The 12,940-nt window shown below is 42.3% G+C and overlaps 1 protein-coding gene across 1 annotated transcript in view; it reads left to right on the top strand.

Annotated features, from left to right (window-relative positions):
• Window positions 1-9,377: 9,377 nt before the first annotated feature.
• Window positions 9,378-12,940, top strand: part of mao (monoamine oxidase) — a 54,617-nt gene continuing 51,054 nt past the window's right edge. The window contains exon 1 of the mRNA XM_049593370.1: window positions 9,378-9,499. Within this exon, the coding sequence (XP_049449327.1) occupies window positions 9,445-9,499 (55 nt within the window). The 5' untranslated portion in view covers window positions 9,378-9,444. The remainder of the gene's footprint in view (window positions 9,500-12,940) is intronic.

Raw genomic sequence — 12,940 nt, 5'->3', positions numbered from 1 at the left:
TCTGTGAATGGCAGCGAACAAAGACGAGAGGATCTGCAGAACATTTGGTCTCAGACAGGCGCACAGGACGGACCACGTTAAATGTTCATCATGTGAGGACAGTTAATGACATCAGCTGACAAATGACAAAGAGGACAACACTGTCTTGATTTGTGGTGCATTAACAATCATCAAATAGTGAAATTTATCTTGTAATTGTCTTTGTGATTCTTAAAATCTTCCAAAGACAACAGGTAATCAGAGCTGGGCAGCTTGGAGGTGTAGCTTGATTAGCAGAAGTCTTTATTTCTCCTGATTAGGCCCATTTATTATTGTGCAACTGATGTCCTTCATCCAACAGACAGACACATAATGTGATTAACCTGTAGCCAAGAAAGTCACCAGAAAGAAATGCTGGCATGCACATTTCTGCAAACCATGAATACATCACATTTGCATGTTTCATATGTCTCATATCAACATTTCGTGATGTAGCATATGAGCTGCCTCTGTCGTCAGGAGGTGGAGGGGATGATGGATGGTGTGACATCTGTGAAGCGCCTGCCAAGCTGCAGGCCGCTGTTTGAGATTAACAAACAACAAAACTGGTTGTTTTTCTAAGGTGCTTCCAGCAGCTTTTTAGGCTCCAGACAAAGTTGTTTTGGAGGAACTCATCGCTGTTGTGGTTTTGTGCCTAAATCTAACCACATGTTAACAACAGGATTGTAAAGACATAAAGTTTTAACATATCCACGGCGTAATTATACACTAATGTAATGTATATGTGGTTTGAAGAGACGTACAATAAAGGACAGCAGAGCAGATACACACACCGGTGTATGTGGCCTGGACAGTCACCAATAGATCCACAGGCTGAGATCAATTCATTTAAGACATCCGTGCACAAAAAGAAGGCGCTCAGAGTGCAAAAAATAATTAAAAAAAGTGAATAAAAACAGCAGCAAACTTCTCAGTCCTTGACTATCATCAGTGCTACTGACATGAGTGCTTGACAGAACAGATACGAGGCTCGTTGGAGATGAACCACACAATGCATGCTGGTTAGTTTTGTGTCCGACTTCCTCCTGAATTGCTCTGATGTCATACACAAGTTAACAGCGATAATCTTGCAAGAGCGAGGCGGCTGCAGTTTTAGAGCCAGATGCTGCAGTTGCTCTCCACTGACTGCAAGACCCAGGGCATGATGGGAAACGTCTGGCTCTCACCTGATCTAAAAGCCTATGGGCTTAGACGTTGACTCCACAAGATCAGCCATCATCATCATCATCATCATCATCATATAGTCAGTTGTACATTACACTAACAACTGATATGATGCTGATTTACATGTGAGTTCATGTCAAATGGAGGTTGAACCATGAACATAAATTACAGATCGCCTGTAAAGCATTTTAATAAATCAATCTATCATAATTAGAAACTGATATATGGGTGTAAGTGTCTTTCCACTGTCACTTACTGCAGGTGCGTGTCAGTGCAATTAATTGACGCACATTTTTAGTTAATGAACATCATATCGGACAGGATTGAGTGTTTCTGTGACTTCCTGTACAGACTGAACGCTGCTGGAAGCTGTCAGGAAAACTGTCCGACTTCACCTCAACTTGTTGTCACCGTGTCCTGCTGCAGCCGCCTGATCTCAAATACTTTCAGGCGAGGTGCAGTTCATCTCCAACGAACCTATAGACTCAAGGTGTGACGAATCAGTCAGCTGGTACCACTCATTAGATGGGATCAACTCTGAGAAGGAGAAGCCTGACTCCCAAATCACAAAGATCTGTCCAGTGAGTGTTGTACCAATCACAACGTCCTTATGCATCAATGTATGCTGGTGCAGGCAGATGTCTATAAAGTGTTTCATTCTAACATTTCGTCTAAAGGTTGTTCAGTTTTAAGAAGACAGATCCATCTGCTGTCACACTGCACGAGTTACGTTTCCAGATCTGTTCATCTGTGACAAGGGTTAACTACATCACATCAGTGCCACATAAACTGAGAGCAGCAGCTGGATGTTGGGCCTCCTGGAGGTGTTGCTCTACAGAGGATTTGGATCTGCTCTGTGAATACAGCTTCTGTGTTTGTTGATTCTAGTTCATGAGTTGCTGGCTGGTTTTGCCTTTGTATTGAAGACCACTGGGACATGAGATAAGGTAAATAACGTAAGTGGAAAGACAAGTGATACAATTCTTAATCTGGTATTGCTTTTTGGTGATATGACACTTGTTCCATGCTCCCTCCTTGTCTGCAATTAGAAAATGAGTTTTTACCCTCATCATCAGCAGATAGAATATGCCAGTGTCTTGGTGGTGCAACATATAAGGTTACCTGGTCGAGGATGAGGGGAGACGACACGCAGCAGGGGGCTGCAGGCTGGAATCAAACCTGAGGATGGAGCCTAAAGTTGTGCATGTGACACCTGCTCTACCCACTGAGATACTGGGCACCCCATCCAAATAAATATTTATTTTACACACTCAGTTATTAATTTCTCTGCACTGTACACATTTTAAAACGAGAATCTTCTTATAACTGGATTATTTTTTCCACCAGCACACAGCAGACACGTTCATCCTGCCTCTATGTATCTGAAGTCTGACTCTTTGTGAAGTCCAGGCTGTTGCTGCCCTCTGCTGATGAAGCCCACTACACACACACACACACACACACACACACACAGGTACAGTTTTATACTGTTGTTTAACAGTTTTACAGTTTCACCGTCACACTCGACCCGCTGTGTGTTCTGTCGTGTGTTTGTCTCCTGCTGAGTCTTTGTCCTTGTTCAGACACACTCTTGTTCTGTAGCTATTCTAAACTGTGTGTCTAAACTTCACCTCCCACACACACACATCGTCATGGCGACGTCTGCACCCCGTCTTTGTCTCCTGTCTCTGTGCATGTGTGTAATGTTCCCTCACCTGTCCACCTGTCCACCTTCAGTCCATCACTGTCTGTGCTGTCAGCCTCCAGCAGCTGCACCTCGTCACCTGATCAACACGTTACTGATCCACAGCGAGTCAGAGCAGAAACACAAACAGGTGTGTGCGGAAGCTTTACTGTAGGAGAATAGTTTTGACTCGCATTTAAATCTTAAGATGTTATTTGATGATGAAGCAACATTATTTTTTTGTATTATAGATATGTGGCGATCGAAGAAGCATTTAAGTGTAGAAATATAAAATTGTCATTGTTGTAAACTTTAATTTGGTGATCTGAAGTGAAGATCTGAGTAAATACGAGATCTTTAATTTTTTTTGTGCCATGATCCAAAGATTTAAGGTTTCAGCTGGTAGAGATTACCTGTATATGTCCTCTGTTCCTTCATGTTATGTGTAAATTAAGGTATTAAACGATGAGGGTGAGCTTGTTTTGTGAACATGTGAAGTGTCTTTGATGTGAGCAGGGCTGCAGCTGTATGAGATTGTCATGGTACTATAGCCATCTCAAGAAATATTCTGGTATAAAGGGACCTGAAAAATAAATTTAAAAAAGTAGAGAAAATACATAAATTCATGAAATAAATGCATAAATGAATAAAATAGAAATAAATAAAAAAAATAATAAAATAAAATAAACAGAAATAAAATACAATGAATAGAAATAAAAAGAAATAAAAATAAAATATAATAAAGAGATAAAATAGAATAAATAAAAAATAAAATACAATAATTAGAAATAAAATAAATAAAAACAGAATGCAAGAAAATAAAAATAAAATAAAATAAAAAGAAATAAAAAATAAAATACAATAAATAGAAATAAAAAATAAAGAGAAATAAAATAAATAAAAAATAGAATGCAAAATAAATAAAAATAAAATATAATAAATAGAAATAAAATAGAATCAAATAAGATAAAATAAAAACAATGCTGACCACTGTACCATTATGCCACCCTTGACCTGTTTTTGCTTTTCAGGTAGGCAAGGGACGAAACTCCATTTTCATTAAGATAAATATGGCAATGGAGCAAAGTAAGTTAGATTCAATATGATGTGTATTTTCAGACATATTTTAATTTCTGTAAAAGAAACATTAAAAAAAAAAAGATCTTATAACTTGGTGACCACCCTGCAGTGACTCTGAGGATCCTCTGGGGGCTCTGACATCACTGCAGAGTTTTCCTTATCTGAGACTTTGTGACAGATAAATACTGTGTTTGCCTCAGTCCTTTACTGCTTGAATGAAGTGAATTGTGTCTTTTTAGGAGCGTACTGACTATAGATAATGATATTTATTAAATATTTTCTGCTATAGATCCTCAGCAAAGTGTTGAAGAAAGTACACCTTCAATCTTATCTGTGAAACAAATGGAGGATGGAGGAGAGAACACACCTGAAGTTTCAGAGGAAAGGCTCTGATCCACCTGACACACTCAGTTCAGTAAGTATTATCACATAATATGTGCTATAACATCTTCTGTGTGCCTTTAACTGCTGTGACACACCATCATTGGTTCATTACAGCAAAGTTAAAGTAACATCTCAGTGACACTAAGAGCTCAACAAAGACAGGATTTATTCCAGGGCTGTTGAATTGGATTACGTTAGCTTGTACTGGTGTCACTGGTAACTCGCTGTACTTTACACCCTTACCTCCCCCGCTGCCCTGGTCACTGTGAGGACCAGGATGTGCTAGTGTGGGACTTGAGTGGCTTATTCCATAAATTAGATCGAATGAGGATTAGGATTAACCACAATCGTGGTCAGATTAACGCACAGATTAACTCACCTGAAAATATGTATTGTAAATGACATCTTATAGCTCACACTTTTTAGCTCAAGATCCGCTGAGAAGCTCTTGGATCAGTTAATAAAGGTCCAGCGTGGAACATTTAGTGCTGAGGAGTGCAGACTGCAGCCAGCTGAAACTTCTCCTGGTCAGAATTCCTTCACTGTTCATTTCTGAGAAGGTTTTTACTGGAAGCCAAATAATCCACAGAGGTCTCTTCCTCTCCAAAACAAACAGATATGGTGATTTAAACCGGTAGAAACACTGAATAAAACAGTTTCATGTTACAATTCAGTGTTCCTCTGACACTGTTTGGCATGTCGCATGTCGGGGCCTGCTAATGTCTGCTCACCTTTTTTCTCTGACAACTTAAGCGGGATTTATACTGTAGCCTACGATTGTGGCCTACGCCATTGTGAACATTTACACTTGTGCGGTGGTGTGTCTGTGTCACTCTGCAGTTACACCTCCAAAACACTGGTGAGCAGAAGAGTTTCTGTGAAGTCCTGTTAAGTTTAGTTGATTCAAAACACACATTAAACATGTCTTAACAGAGACAATCTCAAACACAAGTACACAATCAGCTTCACTATAACTCGCAGCATTCACAGACAAACACTTGTCTTTATCTGGACACATTTTCCCCACAAATACAACATGCTAACGTTATTAGCACAAGCCTATGGCATTTTACATTGTATAAATTAGCCTAGCAACCAGCGCAGATTTCCTCTGCTCATATGAAGCCAGGATAAATCACACACAAGACTTAAAATGCTATTTTTGCTGAGGCTTTATTGTCTTCACAATTTATTGTTTCTTATCTGTAAAATTAAAGTAAATCAAAGTTTTGTTTCCACTGAGGGAAATGGTTTCAGCTTACAGAGACAGACATTGTGTTAGAACTTTGCTGTGACGCCCCAGCTGGCCTGGTGTCAGTCAGCACATGACCAGGATACATGCACACCACACAGCATGTGTGCAAAGATCGCTCTCTGGGCAAGTTGCAACTAACCAAGCCTCCGCAAGAGGGCGACAGAATCTAAAGAATGTGCAGCCAGTCCTGTGCGACAGCATGACAAGTGCAGAAGCTTTGAGTTACTGTCTGCACACTCAGGACTCTAAACGTGAAATACTGAGTTATCTAGAGAGGGAAATAGATCCAATTAATTCAGCTTGAAACTAAACTACAACTGATACTTCAGTTGAAGTATGTGTGACCTGCATTTGAGACTGTAGCTGTAACTCTGAGGTGAGGAGCAGTCCTCTCAGTTTTATTGTTTTGGCATCAGATGGTTTTATTATAACAGGCTCCTCTATCAACTTCATCTTTATCATGCAGGCCTGGTTATTGAGAGCCGGAGCTCTGAGGCAGGGCGGCTTTTCTTGGCATTTAAAATCTGAGATCTACTTTTTATTAAGTTTTGAATATTTAATAGAGAGAAAACTTGTTTATTTGACCAGTGATTGAACTGTGAAGTGTCATAAAGAAAAGATTTACAGCCGTCAGGTCTTTTGATACTTCTGTATACTGTCGGACTGATAGGAAAAGACCTTGAGCCAGATGTTTACAGCAGCAGCAGGAGCAAAGTCCAAGTTGGAAACTGGTGAATGCTGCATTTAGAAAGACTGGATTCTCATATCTGTTAACAAGAGTACATTTAGTCAAGCGTTGTATTTAAGTGCAGGAAGCAGGAAGTGTATTGCATTGACCTGGAAGTCAGTTTTTTTGTTTTTTTTTTTGGAGGGAATAGGTTGTGATGTTCATGCTAAATTGAAAAACTTAAAACATATATTCAAAATAGATAACTAAATAAATAAATAAATAAATAAATAAAAACGCTCTTGGATCAGCTGGAAAATGCGTCGTCACAAAGCTGACAACAGGCTGTTTTCTGACACGTGGCTCCCACAGGACGATCAGACGGGGACCAGGTGCAAATGGGTCGGTATACATGTTGCAGGGATGATGGGGGAACGGGTGAGCTGGTGGGCAGGGCAGTCAGGTGATGGGGAATAGTGGCAACAGTGGAGGTTACTGCAGGTCAGCAGGGTCTGAGATGACATCAGAGTTAGTGTGCAGACTGGGAGAGAACAATCAGGCTGATATTGTGACACATGTAACCTACTGATATCAGCCTCACTGCTTACTCTTCACTTTCCTTCAGCGCTGTCACAGCTGCAGCAACTTCCTGCTATTAGACACTCAACATTTCACTGTGTTGCTGCTGATACAGCTGATTGCACTGAAATATCTGACTTTGAAACCTGAATTTATACAGTTTTATCACCCTGCTTTGAAAGTTTTTCCAAGGAAATTCCAGTCTTCAAGGTCCAGTGTAGGATTTAGGGAAATATATATATTGGTAGAAATGGAATGTAATAAGCATATTTTTTTACGTTACCTTAAAATGAGCCGTTTATATCTACATAGGGAGCGGCTCTTCATCTATAAAGATCACCAAGTTGCACCACCATGTTTCTACAGTAGCCCAGAATGGACAAACCAAACACTGGCTATAGATAAAGACATTCAAGTTTTCATGTCGCAGCTATTTGCGATCAGTAGGACCCAATAAGTATAAACAAATCAACACTGTCAACGATGTTAAAGTCCCTATGTCTACAAACAAGTACTTCCTTATTAACGTGTCTTTGCTTGCTACCGTTGCTAAAATTGGTCAAATTTGTTGCGATATCAAACTATGAATATTATTAATCATAAATAAACAAGTTTAAACAATAAAATGTGATCAGGTTTTGGACCTCGTCTACTTTTGTGTCAGGGTCGGCTGCAGACTGACTTGGCAGAAATGGCTGCCATCTTGTTTTAACATGGATTAGTGTGCTGTGCTCTTCCTACCACTAGATGGCACAAAAAAAGTGTTACAATTTTTTTAACGTTAAACTGCTTTATTCAGTGTTTTAACCCGTTTAAATCAGCTGGTCTATTTGTTTTGAGAGGATGAGACCTCTGCGAATAATTCAGCTCCTGGTGAAAACCTCTTCAACATCTGGATTTTAAGCTATCAGAGGAAAAAGATAAGCACAGATTCGCCAGAATGCTTCATTCTGCCGCTTTCTCAGCGATGTCGGTGTCAGACACCTGACGGCACAATCCACCTTGGGGATGGTACGATGCACTGCCGGGCAGCGTCAGTTTGTAATGCCGCCAGATGTAGCATTCTGTGGTGTTACAATAAGCCACCGGTCAGCTGGATGGCATCTGTAATATAAGGAGCTGCACAGTCTCTATTGGGCCGGTGGGAGCAGAGGTGGATGTGTCCAAGAAACCCTGGACTCTCACCCGGGAGTCCGCTGTTTGCTTCCCATATGAATGTTGAGCCAAACCATGATGTTTTTTCTAAACGAAACCACGCGCTTTCGTTGCCCAAACCTAACTGCAGGCTTTTGTTGATGCTCTGGTGTAGCAGCATCCTGGAACGTCATCAGCAGACGCAGAAGGATACCTAGCACGTCATATGTAGATAAGAAAAGGCCACAGAAAAAGCAGTGACACGTGATGACCTGGGATGAGAATGTGTTGGATTAGCAGGTGCTGGGCGAGCGGCCTGTTCCAAACAACATTGGAGAAACACTGATTTGTAACGTGACACTGCTTTATTCAGTGTGTGTCTCAGTTTTAGTCACTGGGTCACTTTGTTCTGGAGAGGAAGAGACCTCTGTGGATAGTTCAGCTCCTGGTAAAAACCTCCTGAATACTGAACACTGAAGGAACTCTAATAGGAGAAGTTTCAGCTGGTTGCACTCTGCAGTGCTGACTACTAGACACCGCTGAATCTCTCTAAATCTTACACACTGCTCCTTTAAATCCTCCAGCTGCACTTTGACCCTGAAAGACTGACTGCTCACCTGCACCAGTGTCACAGTAACTTCAGCTGCTTTAAACGGTGTGAAGCTGCAGAAACAACAAGATCAACTGCAAAACTGTGACCCAACTCACAGATACTCTGCTCCACATCCCCAACAACTTGACATAATTACTCTGCTCCAACCACAGAACAACAGATTGTTTTTATCAACAAGGAATCCAGTTTGTATTTCCCTTTTTTCTAAGTCTCACAAGACAAACATGGGACAACAAACAGAGACTAAACGCAGCACAGAGTGTATGTGATGACCTGGAATAAGAATGTGTTGGATTAGCAGGTGCTGGGCGAGCAGCCTGTTTGCAACACGCCAAACAGCATTGGAGAAACACTGATTTTTAACATGAAACTGCTTTATTCAGTGTTTTTATCCGTTTAAATCAGCTGGTCTGTTTGTTTTGGAGAGGAGGAGACCTCTGTGGATAGTTCAGCTCCTGGTAAAAACCTCCTGAATGTCTGGGTCTTAAGTTATGAGAGAAAAAAGGTTAGGGGACATTTCACTTTAATTTGAAATCATTTTTCTAATGCTTACCTTTACTTAAATAAGGATTTGGATGCAGCACTTTTACTTGTAGCGGAGTATTTCCACGGTGTTACTTCCACCACTGCATATAGTAGGTGACAAGTAATGTCCCTGCAGGTCCCTGACACCTCCCTGTAATCCTCCCTGTCCACACGGCAGAGTGCTGCTCTACTATCTGTGGGCGGAGCCAGGAGGGAGTGGGCCTGCCCGGCGCTTTTAATACAGATGCGCTCCTCCGTGCGCTCTGCGTTCAGCGGCGAGCGGACACGGCAGAGCGGGGAGAGACGGACCAGACAGCACCATGACTGCACCCAGCAACACCTACGATGTGATAGTGGTCGGCGGAGGAATATCAGGTAGGTGTGACACCAGTGAACTTTATTTCCCTCTGCACACGGATGGAGACTAAGTGGATGAATTGATTATGAATCCAAAGCACCTCCTGTAGCTGCGCGTTGTATAAGGTGACCAGACAACTGTTGCACAAAGCTGCCCGTGTGTTGGTGCCAAGAAGTGGGAGTAGCCGCTGCCGGGAGCTGGATCTCTGCTCATATGACAATAATAGACACTTTTATTTTGGCACAATGCGTGTTTCTCTTCTTGCCATCCATTTTCTCCGTCTCTTCCGTGAGGCTTCCTCTCCCCCTGTGCACCGCTGTATCACCGCAGCAGCCTGTTAAGTAACAGCTAATCAGCACCAGCATACTTTGTATTGCATAAGAGGAGGAGGAGGGGGAGGGGGAGGGGGGCACGTCTCTTAAATGACTGCTGTCTGTCAGGCTGACATGACTTTACGTGTTTCATTTCAAACATGCTCCATACTTGTTTTTATTTGGCCTGGGAGCCAATCAGAGACGAGATGTGATGCTGAGGATCTGTCCAGCAGCTTGCACCTGAATTGCATCTGCTTCAGCATCATTTGTTCTACTAGCAGCAGCTGATTTTGGGGATGTAAGGGGTGCAAACATTGCAGCTGATACAGTTCAGCCCCCACTTCCAAACATTTAGTATAACATTGCATGTTAATCACAAGCTCCTCAGTAAGTTGGCTGCATTCCTCCCTAAACACAACACTATCAGAACACCAGGGGAAAGAGAGGAAGTCCCTGCCACAGAGGGCGACGTGTGTTTTCAGCAGCTTCCTTTGAAAACACACTAAGTAATACTTGATTTCCTAAGCAGAGGGGGTGTGTGTAGTTCCTGGAATGATAATATTCCCAAGCAGATTGTCGCTGTAGTTTGTTGGTCACTGTTGCATTAATTGACGTCTCATCACAGATCTCATGAGTCTGAAAAGTACAAGAAGGTTCAGGCAGTCAAATTAATTAGATTGTTCCTGTTGCTCAGTTTTCATTAACAGAAATGCATTCGCCTTCTTCAGCGTGCAATTATCCTTCAGTTTCATGTTTTTGTTTTGTCCCTGTGCTGCATTTAGTCTCTGTCTGTCCCATGTTTGTCTTGTGAGACTTAGAAAAAAGGGAAATACAAGCTGGATTCCTTGTTGATAAAAACAATCTGTTGTTCTCTGGTTGGAGCAGAGTAATTATGTCAAGTTGTTGGGGATGTGGAGCAGAGTATCTGAGTTGGGTCACAGTTTTGCAGTTGATCTTGTTGTTTCTGCAGCTTCACACCGTTTAAAGCAGCTGAAGTTTCTGTGACACTCGTCTAGCAGTCAGCATTGCAGCTGAAACTTCTCCTTAGAATTCCTTCAGTGTTCATTGCTGAGGAGGTTTTAACCTGGAGCCGAATTATTATGAGGTCTCCTCCTCTCTAAAACAAACAGACTCAGTGATTGAATCTAATAAAAACACTGCATAAAGTAGTTTCGTGTTACAAATCAGTGTTTCTCCAATGCTGTTTGGCATGTAGGGAACAGGCCGCTCGGCCAGCACCTGCTAATCCAACACGTTCTCATCTCAGGTCATCACATATCCCCGCTTTTTCATGTCTTCATACTACGCGTGAGTTATCCGTCTGCGTCTGCTGATGATGTTCAAGGATGCTGCTACGCCACAGCATCAACAAAAGCCTATAGTTAGGTTTGGGCAACAAAAGCACGTAGTTTGGTTTAGAAAAAAACATCTTGCTTTGGCTCAACATTTATACAGGAAGCAAACAGCGGGCTCCTGGGTGAAAGTCCGTGGTTTCTCGGACACATCCACATCCACAGAGGTTTCTTCGTCTTTAAAACAAACAAACGTGGTGATTCCAACCAGTAAGATGTACTGAATAAAGCTCGCGTTATAAAGCAGTTTTTCTCCAAAGCTGTTTATTACATCACAAACAGGTGCCTCTCCCAGCACCTGCTATGTCTGCTTATGATCATTTACTGTAGGAGGTTTTTACCGTGAGCTGAATTGTCCACAAAGGTCTCTTCCTGTCCAAAACAGACCGACCCTGTGATTTACACAAGTAAAAACACTGAATAAAGCAGTGCATGCAACTTAAAATCTAATCGTTCAATTTTTCCAGGTGCTGAATTATCCACAGAGGTCTCTTCCTCTGCAAAACAAACAGACCAGGTGATTAAAGCATATAAAAATGCTGAAGAAAGCAGTTTCACGATACAAGTCAGTATTTTCTCCAATGCTGTTTGGCATGTTGGAGATGGGCCACTCGCCTCGTGCTGGCTTTATTCGTTCAGGAGGTTTCTACCCACAGAGGCCTCCTCCTCTCTAAAACAAATGGACCATGTGATTAAAACCAATAAAAAAAAATCTGCTCGCTGTGGAGGGGCTTCTAACTAAGGTGGCTGATATGAAAACATGAATGTCCCTATCTAGAGCCAGTGCTTGGTTTGTCCGTTCTGGGCTACTGTAGAAACATAGTGATGCAACATGGTGATCTCTGTAGACAAAGACCTGCTCGATATGTAAACGGCTCATTCTAAGGTAACGAAACGTGACGATTCTTATTTTCAGGTGATTATACGCCAAAGAAAATACACTTATTCTGTTATATTCCATTTCTGCTGATACATCCCCATAAATCCTGCACACTGGACCTTTAAAGCCGTCAGCTTCCTGTGTTAACTGATGCTGTTTTGCTCGCCAGTGTCTGAACTTGTGTTCTCCTTTCTGTTCCTCCTGCCGAACCACAGTCCTCTTTCTGTTAGACCGACAGGCCAATCTACTGCTTGCCTGCCTGCACGTCCGTCGCTCTGTCAGACGGTGAAGAATTTAGGTCAGTGTCAGTTCAAATACCAGTCAAACAGGAAAAACAAATGCTACAGAAACAAGTTAATTTGATAAAATTGGCGCTCAGCCCCCCGCTGGCTTTCTTTGGCCCTGCCTCTCTTCCCCCTGTGTCACATTAGGGTCTTGTAATTACAGCATTTGTTTATACCGCTGCCCTTTACTGGCTTGCAATGAGGTCCACATATAACAATCACTGTCCAATCAAAGGACGGATGAAACACGGGGGAGAGGCAGAGCTGCTTCCCCCCCTCGCTGCTGTCTGTATCACCCTCTCTGCTGAGATGTGTGCTCCTCCATTCGCCTGCAAATGCAATTGTCATTTTCCTGCCTGCCAGCCGCCCACCGGCAGGACCGTGGCCCTCGAGGGGCAGCCAGCACTTTCTGAGAAAACATTAAACACTTGTGACAGCCTGTTATCAAACCAGCAGAGAGAGGATGCCGAGGAAGACGGGGGAGGAGGAGGAGGAGGAAGGGAGAGGAGAGACCAGGGAGGGAGCGGAAAACAGAAATAATGGGGAAGAGAACAGAGGAAACCACTTCTGACTGTTTGGTTTCGGCAGCTGTGAATGTGGGAAATCAGACAAGGAAACTAAGAAAGGA

The sequence above is a fragment of the Epinephelus fuscoguttatus genome, linkage group LG13 (assembly GCF_011397635.1).
Source record: "Epinephelus fuscoguttatus linkage group LG13, E.fuscoguttatus.final_Chr_v1".
In the NCBI taxonomy this organism is placed as follows: domain Eukaryota; kingdom Metazoa; phylum Chordata; class Actinopteri; order Perciformes; family Serranidae; genus Epinephelus; species Epinephelus fuscoguttatus.
The sequence above is the reverse complement of the archived record's forward strand: the minus strand, read 5'-3'. Positions and strand labels throughout refer to the sequence as shown.